General features: G+C 40.2%; 2 protein-coding genes across 21 annotated transcripts in view; both read right to left on the minus strand.

The window, feature by feature from the left end:
- Window positions 1–674: 674 nt before the first annotated feature.
- Window positions 675–4,716, minus strand: crebzf (CREB/ATF bZIP transcription factor). Of its 2 annotated transcripts, XM_064351139.1 has the most exons (5): window positions 4,511–4,716; window positions 3,240–4,103; window positions 2,969–3,028; window positions 2,315–2,384; window positions 675–1,714 (listed from the first exon to the last, which is right to left on the minus strand). In XM_064351139.1, exons 2-4 carry the CDS (start codon window positions 4,028–4,030, stop codon window positions 2,318–2,320), a joined length of 918 nt encoding a protein of 305 aa, XP_064207209.1. In that variant the 5' UTR covers window positions 4,031–4,103; window positions 4,511–4,716; the 3' UTR covers window positions 675–1,714; window positions 2,315–2,317. The 2 variants fall into 2 exon arrangements, with proteins under 2 accessions (XP_064207209.1, XP_064207208.1); XM_064351138.1 differs by lacking the exon at window positions 675–1,714 and having other exon boundaries at window positions 1,844–2,384.
- A 1,322-nt stretch (window positions 4,717–6,038) lies between these two features.
- Window positions 6,039–20,860, minus strand: part of sytl2a (synaptotagmin-like 2a) — a 28,439-nt gene continuing 13,617 nt past the window's right edge. For 4 of the 19 annotated variants that reach the window (XM_064351142.1, XM_064351141.1, XM_064351144.1 and 1 more), the window contains exons 5-19: window positions 19,456–19,525; window positions 19,168–19,276; window positions 15,973–16,773; window positions 15,107–15,160; window positions 12,647–14,758; window positions 11,333–11,434; window positions 10,256–10,350; window positions 9,728–9,841; window positions 9,020–9,189; window positions 8,375–8,477; window positions 8,073–8,234; window positions 7,568–7,646; window positions 7,227–7,326; window positions 6,711–6,916; window positions 6,039–6,377 (exon numbers count right to left, since the gene is read on the minus strand). In XM_064351142.1, the coding sequence (XP_064207212.1) occupies window positions 6,229–6,377; window positions 6,711–6,916; window positions 7,227–7,326; window positions 7,568–7,646; window positions 8,073–8,234; window positions 8,375–8,477; window positions 9,020–9,189; window positions 9,728–9,841; window positions 10,256–10,350; window positions 11,333–11,434; window positions 12,647–14,758; window positions 15,107–15,160; window positions 15,973–16,773; window positions 19,168–19,276; window positions 19,456–19,525 (4,426 nt within the window). In that variant the 3' untranslated portion in view covers window positions 6,039–6,228. The remainder of the gene's footprint in view (window positions 6,378–6,710; window positions 6,917–7,226; window positions 7,327–7,567; window positions 7,647–8,072; window positions 8,235–8,374; window positions 8,478–9,019; window positions 9,190–9,727; window positions 9,842–10,255; window positions 10,351–11,332; window positions 11,435–12,646; window positions 14,759–15,106; window positions 15,161–15,972; window positions 16,774–19,167; window positions 19,277–19,455; window positions 19,526–20,860) is intronic. The other 15 variants (XM_064351145.1, XM_064351147.1, XM_064351146.1 and 12 more) reach the window with 15 other exon arrangements.

The following is a 20,860-nucleotide window of genomic DNA, read 5'->3' on the forward strand; positions in this document are numbered from 1 at the left end:
ACCAGTGAAATATGGCAAGGTCAGCTTAAAAACCCTGATGCTGTGGATACTAAAATCTGGACCTTGAATCCAAATCCAGCCCTGGTTCTCTTTTCCCCCAGGTAATAAACTGAACAACTGGTGCTACTTATTGGCCAGACTGTATTTACACCTGACTCATGTAAATGGAGGGTGGAAAACCAGCTGTTCTTGGAACACGAGGGCCGTGATTGCAGTAACAGGGCTCCAAGCGATGGAGCTTCATGTGGCACTAAACCAGCATCCCATAGCTCTTGACTAGTTAGTTGACTATTTGTGAAAACAACTCTTGTTCCTACAGAATCTTTTTATAAAGAATACTTCACTCCACTGTTAAAGCCACGGTCACGGCCAATTACCCAGAGAATATTTTAACTTTCCAACTACTGAGACTATGTTTGACCAAATATTTGTAGGGTAGCCGTTTCATTTTTTGAAAACGGACAAACTATGCACGTGCTAACCTCTGCATGTGCAAGGTATCACCTAATGGGTATCAGCATTTCCATTTGTCTGAAAACAAACTATTTCCCAGCTTTTCTAACAAATAACCTGTACCCAAAGGAAGGAGCTGTGAACAATTAGCTAAGAAAACTGAAAAGAGGTAGAGGGGAATTGTAAAGGGAACCCCCCCAGTTAAGACTTGTAGGCCTTAATATGGTGTAAATACCTTTAATTATATAAATACGGCATGAAAACCACATAAAAGATTTTAGTTATTTAAAATGTTTTGCAAATCCTTCAACTCAGGTCATTACAGTTGCAATGCACTCTGGGTAGTGATGTCAAATGGTTGCACGGGTCTCCCGGTCCATTGCTCTTGGCCATCGAGTGGCACTGAAAATGTCTTGTTTAGCCTTTTCAATTTGAGCCAGAACGGGACATTACTCAGCAAGAAAGCACTGAGGACAGTCCTCATCACATTATCAAAACGAAGACGACGGGAGGCCAAAGGAGACGAGAGTAGGTCATAAGAGATGGTGCCTGTGCATCAACTGCTTGCCTATGCCACAAGAGACAAAAAAAGTTCTGTTGTAAAGAGCTGTGCTTTCTAGCAGCAGACATTCAAAGTCACTTGACCACATGGATCAAACTATCGTTTTTGGTGAAACTGAAACGCGTACTGAAACATTCCCATTCATTTAAATGACATAACACTATTATTGAACCGTGTTGTATCAGCTTAAGCGGGTCATAATCTCCTTTAAACACATTACCTAATGATAATACATGCTGATACACCAAGATGTTTAGAGACTGAATACATTCTATTCACAGATATGCCGTGTATCACATCACACACAAATACTCTGGCATTGTACTGATTTTTTACTATTAACAACTGCAACTGCTGGACAAAACAGAGTTACCCACCAGTGCAACCATTTTACATCATCTACCCAAAGTGCACTGCGCGTCTAAAATAATGGCGATGTCCAATGGTCAAAATTTCTATTAAAGGCCTGGGTTTTTAAAATTTTTTAAATAACCTAAACCTTTTGTGTGGCTTTTACAACATATTTCCATAGTTCAGGGCATTTACAACATATTAAGCCCTACAAGTCTTAACAGGCAGGCTTCCCTTTAAATGTGTTCACACAATCTTCATTCCACTGCTTGTTTCAGAACGACTAAACCAGTGACCACTCAATCCATTTCGATGAGGAGAAAAGAAAGTTTGTAGACACAAAGCTTGCTGTTTGAAAAGAGAAAGGAGACAGCTGTTAATGCCAACCATCTGAAGCAAAAAACAAAGACAACTTAAGTAATTCATGTAAAGAGTAAAAGCTAATTAGGTCAAAAAAGTAGATGATCAAAAATGGGGTTTATCATCAGACACTTTTATTCCCAAGTAAATGAAACACTGCTTACATTTTAAACAAAAACACAAAAGGAAATAAAAGAAGCCTAGGACAAACTGCCTTTACCAGCTTTTCCTAAAATTCTTCATAAACTAACAAAACCAAGTATGAAAGCCAAGGACATCTCTTTGGTCAATGTGCAAGTCATCAGATCATTATGTAAAAACCTCCATTTTATCTACTTGTAATAGACTAATCCTACAAGTCACTTGTGTGGTTGCTACTCCATGGTTTTAATAACAAAAGACTGGAAAGAAAAAAAAAGTATACTGCTGTTTCTGCATTCTGAGAATTACAATGCATCAGACAACAATATCCAAAAATCAACATCACCCATACTGTACAGTGTGTGAATGTTCACCAACGTTCAACACCTGTGGTGTGGTGAAACGCAAGTGAAAACTGCGAACAACTTACACCATCCCGCATACTACCTTTTAACATATACCGGGCCAAGATGGCTGCCGCTGGTCCCGTTTCTTCAGCATTCCCCAGCAGAATCCACTTTAGCATAAAGAAAAATAAGGATGCTAAATGAAAACCATTCTTCCAGAAAAGGGTGAAGGTTCACAAAGAGCTGTTCTTACCAAATCATAAAACCATTTAAACTGATTACGCAAGGGTTTAATTCTCCCACATGTTGGGGTAGCACTGAAACTTAAGCTAAATGTAGCTCTTTGTGAAACCTCACCATTATCTTATTTACAATATATTTACAGTTGCACATTCAGCAGACTCTGGCTGTGTAAATTCTGCCCGCCTCTACATTAACAATATTCAAACATGTACACAGGAGGGACTGAAATTAGCAGTGATCCAATAATGCCAGATTCACTGCCAAATAATTTTTTTCCCCTCAACCAGCCGAAAGACTTCATATTCATATTAATTTAAGAGCTAGTATGTCTGCACTTGGCAAAATTAGGGAACTGATAATTTCTGTCCCTGCTTTAACAATGACATATTTACATTGGATTTTTAACACGACTCAAACAAAGGCTTTGCTTTGAAACAAAAGAATTAAATGATATCATAAAGTCAAAATATGCTTTCTCCTCGAGCATCATCTTCCATTTTCTGATCCTTACCATGGAGTCCTGAAGTCAGGGATGTTCTGTAACCCATATCCCGCATGGCAGATCAACCACCTAGAAGAAAACTGTCAACAGGTTTAGCAGTAACTTGTAGGAAATAACACATTTGCTTACAAATCTACTGCACATGCTCTTAGGATATATCTTTACATTTTTACACTGAGTTCACAGGTATATCCCCCGGTAGTTCATCTATACTATTTTTTTCTATTATCAAGTTCAGTCTCAAAATCTCGGAAAGACAATGAAAGTTACTTGACCCTACATTTTGAGCGCCGTGCTCGCACTTTCAGCGCACTTAGTGCAGAATTCCACAGAGACGTGATTCTTGTCAACGTGGAGACAGACGCCGCCAGATGTTTCATTCTCCTCAATCTTCACCTTTTTCCTAGGCAGGGCGTAATCGTGGTCGTTTTTGTTCGATTCCTGGAAAAGCGACGTAGACACTTTCATGCCATTCACACCGCTGAGTCTAGCCAAAAGTTGGCCCAACGAGCTTTCGTTAGCCAATACCGCTCTCAGGTACCTCGCCTCGTCTTCGAGGTCTTCAACCCTCTTGTTCAAATGCTCGTTCTCCTGTCTGATATTCCGATTCTCCGCCGCTAAGGAGGTGACTTTCTTCTCCAATCCATTCACGTATTCTTTCTTCCTCAGACGATTCATCCGAGCTGCAATGGCATTCTTGTTGATCCGCACCGGCACATTATTTTTACACGCAGGTGATTTAACTGCTCCGCGCGAGGAATTCGAGAAGGTATCACTGACTTCATAGCTTCCCTTTGATGTGGACCTTGAAAGATCCTGCAATCCACTCCCGCCTTCGTTAAAAAACGAATAAAGTGTATCCTTGTCCAGCTGCCAATTAAAATCGTCTACATTAAATAAATCAAGATCCAAACCAGGCGTATCCTCGCTTTCTGGTGAGGAATACTGAAAGGGAGACGTATGCACGTCGTCCACGATTTCAATTTCTTCACTAGTGTCAACTTCCAGGGGCCAGGTGGTAGGATTCGTTTCAGGCTTGGATCCGACTCGCGCTCTTTTTCTGGTGATCATGTCGCCTGGGGATTCCGGTGTCGCAGAACGGTTCTTTCTGCGGACCAGCGTATGCCCTTAAATCGGATCACACCTGAAAACACATAACATACATAGTCTTTCATCAAGTCTAAAAAATATAACCAAATGGCAAAGCATACAAGTATTAATCAAAAAACGCAATTTCCCTAAAATTAGTTTCGAAATAATCGAGGCCTAACGCTCACTGCAGACTGTCACATGCTAGACGAATTTGCTAACATAATTTCGTCGGTTAAAATACCTCCAATAATATGTGAAACACTCCCCTTTCCGACATTCATCATGCACAGACGGTTATCTAGGGTGGAAGTTTGCAAGTTCTTTCAAATGCGAGTTAACGTCCTGAAAATAGCAAGTGTTAGCTGGTTAACTTAGCGAAGTAACGTTAGCTAAGGTCCATGTCCCAAAACAACAGCGAGTGACGACGCATTTTAAAGCAGCTACGCAGACAAAACTTACCAGTTGTAGAAGCGCCGTAAATGTATTAAAATGAAGATCTTCCGATACAGAAAGTCAGTTCATAACAGCTACCAACGGACTCATCAATATGGTGTAAATATCGGCAAAAACAACAAGTTCTGGAATAAGTTTTTAACCAACTCAATTACCCGCTTCCCCCAACAAAGTTACTACAACTGCAACGCACACAAAACGTAGAAAAATATGGCGTACGGTGCCGTGTGAACACTGATCTCGCGATATGTCACTATTTGTGCGTCATCTACCGCTCCTCAGAGCCTGCCCCCCCCCAACCCCGTTTGAAACCGTTGTTCTTGTTCACAACGCCATTTTTGAATAATAATAATAAAATAATAATAATAATAATCTTTTTACATATGGTTTGCAAAATCAGAAAGCTCTTAATAACTGACTTGCAACATGGCTTTGTCAAACTGTTTATAAAGCTATGTCCTTAAAAAACAACAAAGTCCTTTGAAGCACAGTGCTTTAATACATTAGTCACAGCCTGTGGCCAATAGATATTCATAAATAGTTGTTCACTCACCACAAACTCCAACAAAATTGTCTGGAGGGGGTGTTCTTAGATTTATCCCGAAGTCTGAGAGCATATATTTTGTTTTGTGCTTTTACCATTAAATAACATAATTGATTACTGGGCCATGTTCATTTTTATTTTGCTGGAGTTGACTATAACAAATGCATCAGCAAACTTGAGGATGCGTATACTATTACAAAGGCTTCGACAGTCATAATCAGTATATAAAATGTACACAAATGCACGCTTGGTGGGAAACAGTGAATAAGAGATGCTCCTGTGACACACTTGCTTTCACCCTCGTTCTTTGGTATTCATTTGTTTAAAATCCAACCTACAAATTCAAAACCTCGACAAAAAAAAAAATATATGCGCTGTGGCAGTCAAGAACCAGTAATGCGAAATGTTAACATGCAGGAAAGTTAGGAAACTCGCAGTCTAAATTTTACACACACACACACACATACACACACACACACATATTGGAAACAAAACCCTGCCATCACTGTAAAAAGAAATCTCAAATAAACTCAAACTTAACCTCAGTTTACAGTCTCAGTTTGTACCTGTTTTAACTTATTATTCACACAATTTTACTTGTTTGATTTAATGTTTTTTTCTTTCTGTAATAATAATAATAAACAAAACAAAGCCTGATGGAAATATAATTTTATTATATTTTTTGCCTGTGGAGCACTGTGACATTACAAATATAGAGTAATGAAAAAGAACTCACAAAGCTAATAACACATACAGAGATAAGTAAGAGCACAGAAAGTGAAGCCCAAATGTTCGTAAGTATGGATTTTAATGTGAGCAGAAGTACAATCTGGCAACTTAATAAAAAAATAAGCTTGTTTCACATTGTGAGCCAAATCTTCTGAGTTAAATTGTAGCTGTTAACTGATTGATCAATAGCCATGAAGTTAACAGGAAAAAAAACTTATTGTGCAGAAATAACTGTTAAAACATGATGAAATACCCCAAATTGTGCATCAATACATGGCACAGTGCACTTTAATTAACGTGCCTAAAGGAAAGTTTTTTATTAAAGCAGTTTTAGATTCAATCATTGATGTACATTCATCACAACACACAATATACACTCTTGATTAAGTAACAACAGGAGAATTCACTGCAATCAAACACACGCTTTTTAAAATATTGAAATCCTTCTTTCTTATTTTGACATGCTGTGTGCCATCATCAACATTCTTAAAGGCAATACATCCTCCACCCATTCATTGTGTGATTCCATCATTTGTTTCCATAGCATTGCTTCAGCTGCATTAGAATCCATCCAATCCACTACTGCTCCATGACTTCTACCTACGCAGAGACAGACCAGAACAATCACATCATTAAGTTAAGAAAACTGTTAGGTTTAAGATTTAGTCCTAATAGCCCCTTTGTAACAGTACATGTTCCGTGCATGTGATATACAGATTGTTTTTACATACAGTGGCAGTACCACGTCAAGAGGTATCGCATTTTTATTTTTTCCATTTTCATTTACTTTTGAAGATATGGTAGAACTAAGAGAAACAAACAATTTCACTGTCATTATCAAATCAAATTGCCAACAGCAGACCAAACGCTGATTAGTTAGTGAAGCTAATAATAATTTTCAGCTAGAATGGGTTTAGAAGTGGACCCATTCACCTGTGCCCAGACTCAGTCTAACACCACCCAGGAAGTGGTTGTTGAGGCGGTCGTGGTCCCAGACTGTGAGCTCCACACAGGCCTCCTCCAGGTCCTCTGCCCGGAAGCCATCGTACACCATTGTATGATTGAACACCGGATTGGCCGTCTTCCTTAAAACCCGTGACTTCTGCCTGCTTTTCCGACTGGTGTCAGGAAGCACATAGCTACAGAGGAACAAGACAGACAAGGATGACCAGGGGCGCACATGCTAATTCTCACATTTGATGACTAGGATCAAAGTTTGAGGAAAGAACACACATGTCTTTCTGCATTGTTTTTTATTTTTATCTTAGCCCAGTGAGAATTTCAGATAAAGGCAGAAAATAAAGAAATGGGGGCCTCTAGTGGATATAAACATGCACTGCAAGTGAGAGGAAAAATATATGGTCCCTAATTTTTAAAAAATTCTACATTTTTACACACACATGCACGCACACACACATATCAGCTTGAAACAGATAGCGCTATACATACCATTTTACAAAAGGATCAATAACTGCACCCCTAATAAATGGCAGGTTTTTGCAGTCTTTCACAAAGATCTGTACCAAACCAGTCTTAGGTGTCCTCTTACCTAGCCAACAACAAAAGAAAATCACACATGAAAGAACTAAGAACACTGCCATAATACATAAACATAATTCTGTCCTCTGACTTGTACAAGCTATGGAATGAAAATAAATATGAACAAATCCCTCTCACAGCAATGGCTACACCTTAACAAACCTGGGCTCTTTATTCACAAACATTAGTGAAGTCTCATATATAGCAAGTTGTCTGTTGGAGAAGATTAGAGGATCCAAGCAGCTGCTTACCATGAGAACCCTGCTGCAGGAAACGCAAGGCCACTCGAATCTCTCCTCTGTGGTCAGTGGGCTGCAGACCAGATGGGGACTGAGCCAGCAGACAGAACATTATTATTATTATTATTATTATTATTATTATTATTATTATTATTCAGTCATTTACTTTGAGGCACTTATTGAGAGCAAATTACAGGATAATTATGAAGGTACAAATTATAAAGAGCTATAACCACAAGTAGGCATAGAGAATAAGAGTAACAATGAACAAGCTAAAGTAGTTAGGCATAAAGTTACACAAGTACACATCTTTTCCTCGAGAAACATTCCGTAATTGTATAGTTGACTATCAAGTTCTAAAATATTTGCAATTATGAGAGCTATAATTGACATCAAACTGGAAAGACAATTTGTACCATTTCCTGTGTCAGGTTACATTTTGTTTTTAGAGAGAGGAAAACTTTAAATTTAGACAAATTTAAGAAAAGGAGTTTGTGTTTTCTAGAATTTTTTTTACTTTTCCTTTCAGGGTGAAGTCATTCATATGTGTGTTCGTTAAATCCCATTCGGACAATTTGAAATCCACCTCGCCCAAAAAGCTATTCTTTCCAAAGCTGTTGTGATGCCACACAGAGAGGTTCAGAGTATGACTCTTGAGGGTTTTCACATCAATTTTATACTGTGGGGACAGAAGAACAAGTAACATAAATTTAATATCCATTTCAAACCCAAGCCAAATTTTCAGGTCATATTTAATTACAAACCTATAAGGTGGAATCTGTCACAAAGCCAGTCATTTCTGAAAGCCAAACTGCTTACCCTCAGAATTTCATTGTAGATGGGATTTAAGGTCTTCTTCTTAACTGTGGTCTTTTTCTTTCCCAGTTTTGCTTTGTCAGGTAAGAGGTAACTTTTCACATATCTACAAATGGAAAAATAAACATGAAACATACAATGGATCACACTGAAACATTCGAAACGTTTGGTGAGGTAGCAGCAGTGTAGAACAAGCACACAATATTATGTCATAATTATTCATTAATAATTTTCTCTTTTGAAATAGTATTTTAAGGGCAGGTAACACAATTAGCCTACAGTTCAGTGAGTTAAAGTATCAAGTCTGTTAGACCAGAACTGAAACATCAACATATTCAACAATACCCATAATGCTCAGCTGCTTGCCAGCTTGCATTAAAAAAAAAATCATTCTGCAGAACTCATGGATGTAGTTTAATGTGTTCCTGGTTTCTTGTTACCTTGAGGGGCTCCCCAAAGATTCCATTACAAAAATGTCTAAGGCAAACTAAGCTGCAAAAATAAAAATGTCCAAGCAGAACAATTTGTTCCTGTCCATCTTTTTAAACATTCCACTTTGGCTGTGACTACAGAAACTGAACTGAGATGCTACACAATCATTCAACCCTTTCACCATCGTGTGAAGCTTTGGCAGTTTGAACCACTTACGGATCAGACCGGTTCTTCTTGTTGTCTGCGACCGCCAGATCCCTACACCGGACCACAAACACGTGCAACTCTCCCAGCTTCTGAACATAGCTGAGGGCAAACTGGATGGTCCCTTTGACTTCCACATTTTCAAACTCCAGACTGTAGATACTCATCAGACTGCTACTGGCCTGTCCAATCCACCGGACCCAGAGGAGAGAGAATCAGATCACACAATCACACAGTTCAGGAGACAGTAGCTTTCAGTTATTTTGTCTCTTACAGTCCTATTGTTTTAATCCGTTATCTACCATCTAAGATTATACATTTAACAAAACTCTATAGATGGAGGTTCTAAGGGGTAGCTTATTTTAAGCCAGTTTCTGTCTTTATCTCGTAGAACCTCTTTGCAGTCCATTCAGGCTTATGCTATCCTTTTGGTCTCTGTTTTGAATTAAGGCAAATCATATTAGCTCAGCTCAAGAAAAAACATTACCATCCAAACAGCATCACCGCCTTCTGCTAACATTAAGCATAACTAGAATTTTCTACTCTAAACTCAAGATGCTTCATGTAAATTGACAAAAGGAGCTTCAAGTAATTAAAACTGTATAAAGTAGATGTATTTTGTCTATAAAATGATCATAATTACGATGTAGCTTGCATGAGCACAGTTATAGAGGCCAGTGGCAGTTTGGTTAGAAAAAGGCCAGTTAGCGTCACACATACAGAGGACATTGATGCCATGCCAGAGGAGGTGCTAAAGTTAGTGGAGGCACTGCTCTTTCTTCCTCCAAGGTGGAAGCTGTTCTCCGAGTCAGAGTCACTGTCTCTGCCATCCATCTATAAAACAAGTGTGCCAACAAGGAGAACAGGGTGTCAAAAAAGCAGGTCCAGCCATGTTAGTCAGTCACAAAGCGTGCGTGCAGAGGTTCGGGGTTGTGGTCAGCTCCATTTCAATTCAGGAGTGATTGAATTGAAAAATTCCTATGAGTCATTATTAGGATTTTTAAAATAATTAATTAAATTTTCATTCAATTCATTATCTGAATTGACCAAATGAATGAATGAATGAATGAATGAATGAATTGTCATACCCTTAGGAGGTGTAGTTAATGGTGCTGAGAGATCATGATGACTAATCCCACACTATTACCCCTTTATCCTAAGCTGTGAAGTAAAGTGCAACAGAAGATTATGAATGGGATCTGTAGCTGCTGTGGGAAACTGTTCATGCTGGAAGGGTATTCTTTTCACCTCTCCATGCAAAAAGGCAGGCATGGACGCACACCGCTTCTTCATCTGGTCCTGATCTGAGAAGGAGGAACTGGGAGACGTGGACACTGGGGAGACTGAGGAACAACAGCCGTGAACACACCTGTCTCTCTCTCTCTCATCAGACCAATGACATCCCTCTTCCCAACTTCAGACATATTGGAAAAATACAATGCCCTCGCTTGATGACTAACGTTCATCACACACTAAGGGAACATCATGTTTTCATCAGATCTTACATTCTAATTACCACAAAATTATATTAAATCACACATCAAGTGTTTTGCTGCATGGTACATAATGGCAGACCCATACAAAAAACACACTGGAGCCAATCAATGCTTTCTCTTCTTTCAAATGTCAGAAGCTCTGTTTGACATGACAAGGCATAATTACGTAATTATTTGAGCATACTTCAGATCGAAAAAAAGCCAAAAGAAAATCACTGAAATGTATCTATGGGACACAGTGCAGCCATGAACTATGCCATTTAAATTGTACACAATAACAAGAAATATTCTGAAGGTTTTATAGCACGTAAAGAACACATAATAGTAATATTATGTATTATATTATATAGAACACGTAATAGACTGCATATACTGAAATAAAACATGTATATGTATGTACACATTTCGTGAATATTTACAGTACTAATTTGTATTGTGTAATATAAGAACACTGACAGTAGTGAAAGTTAAAAAGAAAAAGGTGTTAGAAAGTTCACTCATAATTTCCCACATTATGCATGTGTGCATGCACGTGTGGATGTGTGCATGCTTGTGTGTATGAGTGTGTGTAGAGTGTGCGTGCGTGCATGCATGTATGTGAGTGTGTGTGGGTTATGTGTGAGTGTGTGTGGGGTGTACATGCATGTGTGTGTGAGTGTGTTTGTGCGAGCACATGTGCGTGTTTGCATGCATGCGTGTGTGTGTGAGTGTTTACGTGTGTGCATGTATGCGTGTCATTTTTCACGGCTAGTTGCGTTTTCCCTACACTCTGGGTTGTGAGCCTGGGAGGGCTCTTGGTAGAAGAAAGCACAGGCGAGGGTTTGCTCACGGGTTTGCTGTGACGTAATGTCCCCCAGACTTCTAGAGACAGCTATGGGTCTGGCACAGATTTGCTTTAAAGCCTTAACGGGGCTTTGAGACTCATCACAACCTGCCACAGAGTAAAAGAACATGAATTCCCCTCCTAACCAAGGACTAGCAGGCAGGCGGAATAACATCTGATTGATATTTAATCACTTCATATTTCCTGTGATCATCATATAAAGAAAATCATAATTGTATAATTGCATTTTACTGATTATGCAGCTGGATATGATCAATAAAAGGAAATGCCTATTGATTTCATTTACTTGGTCTTATACATGATTGATGATTAGTGTAGAAATGTCCTGAATGGATGGTTTCTCTAATCAAAACAGTTGCTTCGCTGTACTAAGCGTGAGCTCCCACTATGAAAATCAGGAAGTAATCCAGGTCAGAAGCAAAGGAGACCATTTTTACAGGACTCTAGCAATAAAGGATGAAAATGTATTAAACCATGGACACCCAGTCCTGCTCCAGGACAGTCCTAATCTCCACACCCACAATTAAAAGTAATGGACACCTCATGTAGAAGCAATGACTAATGCGACCAACTATGACAAGGAATATCTATTTAATAGCGGAAATGTTTGAAGAGCGGTATGACCATAAATCACTGTAAGTTTGACACAAGGATGATTGGGTTAGAGAAGGTTCCAGTGACTGTGTGACACATGGGCAATCCATGCTGTCCAGTATTTGGTCACCCAGGGGATACATGAAGCACTCCATTTCCTCTATATGGACCAGAAATATCTGAGCTTATCCATTTATCATGTGAAAGCCGGATCTGTGATGGGCACTGCACAGAAAAATGTTCAGTGTTAAATCAACTACTACAGAGTACATACGGTCCCTGTTAGACTCACATGTACTCTGTTAGTTAAATTAACACAAGACATTTTACTGTGTGTACATATTCCAGCGTTGTCACTCCCTCCCTTCAATTGAGGTTTGGCTTTTCTTATTAATCAGCTGCAGAATGCATCTGACAATATTTAATACAAGAAAAAGACATAAATGTTTGATGTTTTTTTGTATATTTCATTTTATTGGTATGTGGGGAAGCACATACCCACTATACAATCCCAGCTTAAAAGGGAATAGCACTTTGAGCCTGAGTTTCAAACCCTGCTTCCACCATAAAAAAATCTCAGTTGATCATAACAGATTTTTCACAAATTGAAATCAAGAATGCATGCATTTTAAATGAAGGTTATCTAAATCATTAATGGGGGGAGGGAAAGGGGGAGAGACAATGTTTTAAAACTGAAATGCTCACAGTCTGAACTTGCCCAAGAGTTAGACCAGATTTTGGATGTGTTGCTCCTGGAAGAGTCAGGAGTGTTGTAAGTCCCATGACCTTCACTCCCGCTCATGCTCCTAGGGTGCTCTGACACCTCCTGTGGTCCCCTCAGGGTGCGGGTTTGGACAGGCTCTGGTAGAACATCCAGGTCTGCCTCAGGCTGTGCTGGTTGATGGCCACTGCTGCCCTCTTTCCTCCTCTCTGTGACTGGTACTCTCAAGTCATTCGTGTTTACAATCTCAGGAAGTCCCAGGTAATGCTTACAACTTTGGGGGATCAAAGACCTTGCTAGAGGGCGATGTGATTCAGCCTCTTCTGGTACTCTTGAAAGTTGTCCTTCACTGGCTTTCCTGTAGCTGGGATGTCTTCCTTCATTCATTTGCCCGTAAACCTCAGGAGAGGCTTGATTTCCTTCATTTAGGTATTCAGAACATGCAAACTGGTGTGTTTGTATAACATTAAGGTTCTCTAAGCTTGTTCTTCTAGGTGGCTCAGGCTTTGACTCTTTGTCCTTTTGGGATGCAAGGGACTCATCAACCACAGGTTCCCCCGCTAAGGATTTTTTAATGCCCCTCCGTAGCTGTGGAATACAGCTATGTTGACCCCCAGGTAGTCTTCCCACTGAGAAAACACCTTTAGTTTCAAAGGACATCTTTGTGACCCCAGGTTCCCATGGTATCCCTTCAGGTGAATGTACCTTCTTCTGCTGAATGGGAAGAATTTGTTTCTGGTCTTTCTCCATGAGCTCCCTTATCGGAGGGCAGACACTGACAGAATGGGATTTTGAGGAGCAGGTCTCAGTTTTGGATTTTATTGGACACCTCGGTGGGATTTGTGGGGGACAATCTGGACTTGGTTCCACAACCAGCAACGGGCTTTCCCGTTGGACAGCATGAGTTGCCCTTTGACTCCTTGAGTAGGAGCTTTTTGGACGTTGGGGAACATCTTCAGTAGTGGGCAACTCTGTCTTGACTGAAGGCACATTGCCCCAGTCATCAATATTTTTATACTGCGCTTTTATTGCAGTCTGGTTCTCTAATTCCTTCCCAATTTGTTCTTTAATTGACAGGAGAGAAGATCTACTGTCACAACTATTGTCTAAATCAATGCCAACTGTCCTTAGGTCAGACCCAGAGGTGGCAAGTTCTTTCTCAGCACAACCAGGAGTGGGCTCTGGGTTTTGGTTCACTTCAGTCTCTAAAGACCCTTTTTGTTTTCCAACATTCATTTTAGGGTCACTTTTCCCCTTCTCCCTGAAGGACTTTAGGTTATTTATCCTGCCAGCTCTGTCATCATGTTGCCTGCCAGTCTGTTTACTGGAAGCCACAGAATCAAATTTAGAACCAATCTCTTGTCCTTGGTAGCCTGTTTGTATATCAGGTTTCAGCCCCTCAGTCACATGCTCACTGATGATAGTGGATTTAGCTATGTATAGATCCTCTTCATTTTGGTTCTCCAACATGCTTCTGCTTTCAAAACAAGGTGAGTTTTCCTCTAGAAGTGATGAGCCTTTTCTTGGGTTTGGGTATGCTTCCTTTTGGAAGAGAGATTGTTCTGACTGCTCAGTAATTTTGTTACCGTCCGCTGAATCAACAGAATTTGTCTTGATACGTGCTTCAAGAACACGATATTCACTTTCCTTCGTACCTTTGAACTGTTGTGCATAATGTCCATAGATATTTTTCATGGTTTCAGGTGCTGGTGAAGTTTCTCCAAGCCAGAATGGAAGTTCCTGCCCTACTTTGCACACATTTACATCAGGCTTGTTCCATTCTTCACCTGTCACCTCACTTTTGTCAGCAAATTCCTGCAATGTTTCATTTGTTTTGGAAAATGTGCTTTTTCTGCTCATCAGTATACTAGACTCAGTGTTTCCTTTCTCCCAGAATGACTTCAAGTTAGCAAGCCTTTGAGTCAACCCCTGTTCATAAATATCCTTCTGTTTCATAGTCAGTTGCACTTTCCTCATGAATGGGTGACTGACCGAAGCAGTCTTGTCTTGTGCTTGTCCCCGTGGTGTGAGTTTTCCTTCAGTTCCTGGTTCATTTCCTGAAGCAGTGATGCATGACTCTCTTTGAGTGGCTGTGTCTGTGTATGGTAAGAAGAAGTCAGGGTGCTTCATAAGAGTGGACCCAGCTGTCATTTGTTCAGTGTGAGAAACATCCCCATACAGAGTCTGTGCTCCAGTGCTACTTCCTTCAGGACCCTTGACCTTTTGTTCACACAGCTCCTTCCTAATTCCAAATTCTTCTTCAGCTTCCCGAATGCTCCGCTGTTGGGAATGCTTGTCATATTGGTTGCTGCCATCCGAGAGCCAGCTGAACCCCTCTCTGACCTTAGCAATGGGGCCCCCGTGTTCCTCAGCCAGCCCACGACTCTGCTCTGCCAGCCTGGAGAAGAGCCCATGGCCTTGAACCATTGCATGAACAGGCTTACCTTTCTGATCCTCAGAGCCCTGGGTGCAGGATTCAGAACTGTACTCATGTTGACCTGTAAAACAAAACACCAGTAAGTGTTCATATAATCCGAACATGCTACAACAAAAAATGATAATAATGATACAAATATGATAGATATGGTCTCAAATATAAGAACATTTCAAGATATTCCTTTTCAAGATTTTGAGCAGAACAATATGCATGCATTTCTTTTCAGTCCCAATTCACCAATCACCATCAGAGAACAAACTATCATATATCCTCCTGAGACCTGGCAGAAAAAAGTATTAATTTTTTTTTTTTACATAATTCAAGTCTCTTGAATGAAAAAAAAACATTGCAGTAAAAGCATTTTCAAAAATATTGTTTATTTTATTTTTAATGCATGTCGCTTTTAGTGTAGGTTTCAGCATAGTATAATATTTGTTTCGTGGGATTAGGACTCCTATGTCTCCTACAGGGGACAAAAATGAATTGCTGAGTCTGAGGAGGATAAGAAACCAATATGTGTACACTAGTGTAGACTGGTGTACAAATATGTTCACATGTTCACATACGCATGTAGTGAACAGGGAAATAAATGATTGATTAGTATCGATTCATGGAAATCAAGAAAAAACTGATTAGAAAGGAGGAGGAACCCAGCAGTTTTGCATTATGTTATGGAGAAATTTTCTGAACAATTACTGAACAGTGTACATTAGTTGGACTAAGCGCGTTTCCTGTGCTTTTGCACCTACAGTGATGAAGAAAATGTCTACAATGACTTTGACCGAGTGAAGGGTTGATTTCTTTAGTACTGCACAACTTTTGTGAGTTTAAATGATCAGCACATTGAATGAATTGCAATTGATTCAACCTTACCACTGGGACTCTGGGGCGGACCTATGTCCAGGCCTCTCATGATGGTCCCCTCCCCGCTGCTCTTAGTCTCACCTGTGTCCACCTCTTCCCATTTACTCCCCAACCTGCTATGCTGTGACTCAGAGGTAGCGGGCATAGTGACCTCCCCAGGGATAGACTCTGCCACAGTCATGGTGGGGATGGGATCTCCGGTCTCCTTCTGAAACTTACATTCAGCTCCGTGGTGGGTCAGATCATTATTGCTTTCACCCATAAAGCTGCCTATGCCTAATTTGCATTCCCCGCGTTCCTCATCTGGGAATGTCTCACACTGCATGTCCAGCAGGTCGTGCTCCCCAAACTCTCCATCGGCCAGCAGTGTTGATCCTTCCTCCGTTTCGCTCATTCTGACCGTTGTGGAGAACCGGACCTGCTTCCTGTCCAGCGAGTGAAGGGACTCACTCCTTTGGGCAGGCCTGTCATTTTTTTCGGGTTGCTGGGCTTTCTGGGAATCTGTTGATTCAGAGCACCCGCCATCGTCACGGTCAATGCAGAAGGCAGGGAGATCTGCAGAGCTGCAGCTTGAGCTGCGCTTGAGAATCCCCCTGGGAGCGACGGAAACGGTGCTCCGCTCGACCGCCACGCTGCTCCATTTGGGAAATAACTCGTTGTTGTATGATAGAGAATCCAGAGGAGGGTGAACGACGGTCCTCTTTTGCGGCAAAGGTGTCGTTATAGGGAGAGCTGCCTCTAAGGTACCTGCATCTTCTGAAGTTATTTTATCAAGATTGCCTATGGGGCTTTTTGATGGTGGTAACAGTTCTGTAAAAACAACAGGAAATAACGAGGGAAAGATAAACAGGAAACGCAGATATAGAAGGAAGGCACAATGCTTTTTTGCAGTCATTATGAATCAAGAGCATTTGGAACTGATGAGAGGCAAATATAAAAGTAACTAAAAAAATGTGCAGTGAAATAGCAGGCAGGTGTTACATGATTGAATACCTTCTCAATCTAAAAAACCAGGGGACCTGAAGATTTTACGATGGCCTGGGCACTCCAAAAGTTGTTTGTTTGTTTGTATCCTGTTTATATTTCCATCTAATGTCCTTTAGCATTTTCCCTCAACTCCTTGACTCCTTGAAAAACGTTCCAGCAATGTACGCACACAGCAGTTCAGTCATGCAGTGCAGCTTACCGCCTTAGCACAGAGGTACATGGCTCCTGCATAATCTCTCAGAGATTTCAGTAAAGCAAAAAATGGGGACACGGTGCTGCATTCTGGGAAAACCTCTTGGCTAGACCTTGTTCATTAGCTCAATTCCACTGTGCGACACTAATAAAAGAACATGCTCCACTGAGACAAACATGCAATGTCCAAATGTAACAGGAAAATAAATCTTACGGCTCTAAATGGACTGAAATACTTTGTAGTTATAAAACTATTAGGAGCTTATAAGCACATAAGCATTAAAAGCATCCTGCATCTGTTACACAAGCAAACAGCAGGTTAATCCAAGGCAATGGAAAAAAACACAAACACAATCTGTGCTATTGTTTAGGTTTAAACCTTGCAATGGCTGTCTTTAAGAATTTACATTTTTGTGACATTTATGACATTCTTGTTCTTTTAAGTGGCCCCCTGCATATCCACAAAAGGGTATCTAATGATAAAGGATGGCCAAATACAGACATTCCAAATAGATTTACTTAATGCCTTTGTTGTCTTTTACTCAATGACTATCCTAAGGAGGTATACCTGTGTGACTAACCTTAAGCCAAACACAAACTGCAGTATATAGGCTTGAAGGTTAAAGGTAAATATGCATATTTGGTATTGGATGAAAAGTGTCGGTGCTCGTCAAAGAAAAATAAACAAATTTTTTTTTTTTTTGCCTTGCAAAAAAAGGGGTGCTTATCCTTTAAAAAATAAACATGCAGCTAAATATTTATTGAACCATAAGATGCTAATGCATTTCAGAGATAGACTCCTTCACCAGAGCAGAGGGACGAAGATGTCTTCCTCCAAAACATGCTAGCATCTTATGGTTGCGCTAGCGTCTTAAGGTTGAATATTTTAAAAGGGTGTTGCTGCCTGAACTTTTTTTTGCTACATGCATATGGTCTTTCCCTTCAAGTAGAGCTAAATTCACCAATGTTCATGCTACATTGTAGCTAACCTGTTGATGAGATGTGAGTAAAATGGATCTAGTTCCAGGCCATGCATGTACATTACATGACAGCAACACATGTACACCGCTCATGCAAAAGGGACCAATGCAAGCCAACAAGAGTTTTCACCACAGGAAGAAACCACAGCCAAAGAAAGGTTAAAGACAAGATAAACAATGGGATTGGTTGATCACACTTACTTTTTGTTTGCATGGAAAATATTTTCATAACATGTCCTTCAAGTCGTCCACTCATTTGAAAACACAATACAAAACTTAATCACCTAAATCAAATCTTGAAAACTGAATCATTAGTCAGATTCAAAACACCGAAACACTGATGACTTGTGGAGGTGCTAGTGAAACAGCTCACTTGGTCATAATATGAATGAATTTGAATGATCCACAAAAGCCAGCTTCCCAAAATTAGATTTCATCCAGATCTTCACTATGGTGATTTGAGCACCACTACATCCCCACTATTTTGTTCATTTATTTGGGCAATATTTTTTTCACATTGTGAAAAGGGATACTTACACCCACTATCACTGAAGGCATTAAACAGCATCAAACCATTACATTCAGGCTCAAACTATAACCTGTCATGTCAAACAGATCTCTGCAGATGTTCAGGTTCCTACCAGTCACTCAGTAAAACATTCAGTGTTAGATCAACTCTGTATATTTTACTCCAATAGAAAACATTAAATCCCTCCTGCACTCAAACAGGCCCTCTTAGAGATGTGAACACTGAACATTTTTCTGTGTGGCTCCTGGAAAAAAACAACATTTGCACCACCTCTCTGTACCATTTTTGTAATATTATCACACAGATATAATGTCATAGAAATCCTGAAAGAATGATGCCATTAGCCAGGCTGTTCCATATGTTTTTCTGAATATCGTATAAAATTCCCCATGTTGGCCATTCCACCTGCTTCCAGAATGCAGGTATCCCAGTTTCCCCGTTGGAGATTACATTCGTGGAGTGCTCTCACACTGACAGAGGTGACCGGTGTACACAGTTACTGTAGAGAGCTCTCACCCTCATCAGATGGCGTGATCGGCTCTGCTTCCCAATTGGTAAACTGCGGTTCTGGCTCCTCTGAAGCTTCGGACCCCACCAGCACACTGTTGAAAGGGTTCCTTCTTATCTTCAGCCAAAAAAAAGGAGACAAAATCAGTGATGCGACAAGGCCATAATCTATGATTCTCTTGTCCATGATCTCTTTGAATATGTTATCTCTTTCAATAATACAAAATTCTTTCAGGGCAAAGTTACGGCTATTAGTACATGGAGCATGTTTAAAAATGTTCATATGCTTTAATATACCTTGGGAGGGGACTGCAGGGCAAGGATGACTCCATCTTTTTGGACATCTGGTGAGACACTGCCGCTTGCCCTACAGCAAGCACATTTTATTATATAATACAGAATTTGTAAGATTTAGGTACAGTGGATTAATTTAAAAACCAAGAGTCTATTATAAACATGAACAGGACTTTATTCATGAAAGACAACTGCACTGTTGTTGGCTGAATTAGCTGTTTAAAATGCCTGCTGGTTCAGGTACTTGACCGTTATTCCTCTTCAAACAGAAAGGAACCTCAGCCGGCTTTCATGGAGTGAGAGAAGCTCTCCTTCCCCAACCAACTCTGATGTGATTGGTGGCAGTGTGAAAAACAGCTAAACAGGACCACGTGAGTTCTGAACCCAGAAGCGGCTTAACGGAGGGGAGCGTACAAGCCACAGCAAGGCCTGTCTTTTCTGTCTGACTGACTCCCGCTACACAATCACACCAATTTGCTCAGGCCTCATGAGAAAGTGGCCGGCCTCCCCAAATCCCAAACAGGAATGTGCCAGATTAGCGGGTCGGGGGCTATGAGAACAGCTCTCCACCTCCTCAGGGTCCTCCATCACATGGCACAGAGCAAAGGACATAGCCTTGAGAGCAAAAACAATACAACTACAGCTGGAGCACACTTTCAATGTAACACTGACAAATACATCTGAATGGCTTTTATCAATATTACACTATGTCCCACCTAATCATGCTTCCTCTAATGCCCTTTCTTTCTTTCTTTCTTTCTTTCTTACTTCCTTCCTTCTCATGATATGTTCACCTCTTCCCTGGCCACAGAAGATATTAGTCATCAGTATGTTTGCAACCTGAGGTCTGTTGAGCGGCTTCTGCATTAACAGCATTTACTGAATTTTAAAATTTTAGCATTAAAATATTAAACCTTATGCTCTCATTCAATTCTATTTTTATTGCAGAAATAAAATGATGTTTTAATGCCCTTGTTGAGGCTAAAACCAAGCTCTGAGCTTTCATATTGAGAATGACCATATAATGTTGTGGAATATTTCAAATGCCAGAGCCAAAGTGTACTCATATAGTCATATATCACTTCTGCATGCCTCTACCATATTTAGCTGTGTAAGAAAGGGTAGGAGCAAACATGTGAGTTTCTTAAATCAAGGGGAAACGGTTTCATCCATGCAAGACAGTTTACTCATAAACAGAAACTTTGGGTCTGGCAACAATCTTCAACAAGACTCTTGAAAAAAATGTTTGTACAGGTGAATACAGTATTTGGATGTGTGAAATTTCGGTATATACGTATTTCTAAGTTTGGATTTACAGTATCATGTTTCAATATTTAGCAGATACCGAAGTGTAGACAAGATGTACTAAACAGCCATTAACAAGTTGCTATTCTTAAAAAATAAACAT

Source organism: Anguilla rostrata, chromosome 9 (genome assembly GCF_018555375.3).
Source record: "Anguilla rostrata isolate EN2019 chromosome 9, ASM1855537v3, whole genome shotgun sequence".
Lineage (NCBI taxonomy): Eukaryota > Metazoa > Chordata > Actinopteri > Anguilliformes > Anguillidae > Anguilla > Anguilla rostrata.

Coding starts and splice junctions, on each gene's coding strand:
- crebzf (XM_064351139.1), bottom strand. CDS start 4,030: ATGATCACCAGAAAAAGAGCGCGAGTCGGATCCAAGCCTGAAACGAAT. Junction 3,029..3,239: donor GCGAGCACGGCGCTCAAAAT/GTAGGGTCAAGT, acceptor GTTTTCTTCTAG/GTGGTTGATCTGCCATGCGG. Junction 2,385..2,968: donor CCTGACTTCAGGACTCCATG/GTAAGGATCAGA, acceptor TTTATGCTAAAG/TGGATTCTGCTGGGGAATGC.